The 498-nt window shown below is 57.4% G+C and overlaps 1 protein-coding gene across 1 annotated transcript in view; it reads left to right on the top strand.

Annotated features, from left to right (window-relative positions):
• Positions 1-10: 10 nt before the first annotated feature.
• Positions 11-498, top strand: part of RXFP3 (relaxin family peptide receptor 3) — a 1305-nt gene continuing 817 nt past the window's right edge. Inside the window, exon 1 of the mRNA XM_029083627.1 lies at positions 11-498. This exon is cut by the window's right edge and continues 817 nt beyond it. Coding sequence (XP_028939460.1) covers positions 11-498 — 488 coding nt within the window.

Here is a 498-nt window from a genome sequence, read left to right as displayed (position 1 = left end):
CTAGCATGGGATGGGCGAGCCCTGCGAGCGCGGTGACTGCTCGCCAGCCGCCGGAATGAAGGAAGGAGCGGACTGGGAGTCCTGGGACCCGCCGCTGGGTTTCCTGGAGGGCGCCCAGATGGGCAACAGGAGCAACGTGTCTAACATCAACATGGAGCGAGCCGACGGGATGCAGGGGGACAGCTCCTACGTGGTGCGGATTGTCATCTCCCTGGTGTACTCCGTGGTGTGTGCCCTGGGGCTGGTGGGCAACCTGCTGGTGCTATACCTGATGAAAAGCAAACAAGGCTGGAGAAAGTCCTCCATCAACCTCTTTGTGACCAGCCTGGCAGTGACCGACTTCCAGTTTGTGTTGACCTTGCCATTCTGGGCAGTGGAGAATGCGCTGGACTTCAACTGGCTCTTTGGCAAGGCAATGTGTAAGATCGTCTCCTATGTGACAGCCATGAATATGTACGCCAGTGTCTTTTTTCTCACTGCCATGAGTGTGGCTCGATA

This window comes from Antrostomus carolinensis, unplaced genomic scaffold, assembly GCF_000700745.2.
Source record: "Antrostomus carolinensis isolate BGI_N321 unplaced genomic scaffold, ASM70074v2 scaffold1162, whole genome shotgun sequence".
Lineage (NCBI taxonomy): Eukaryota > Metazoa > Chordata > Aves > Caprimulgiformes > Caprimulgidae > Antrostomus > Antrostomus carolinensis.
This window is presented reverse-complemented; position numbering and strand designations above follow the sequence as displayed.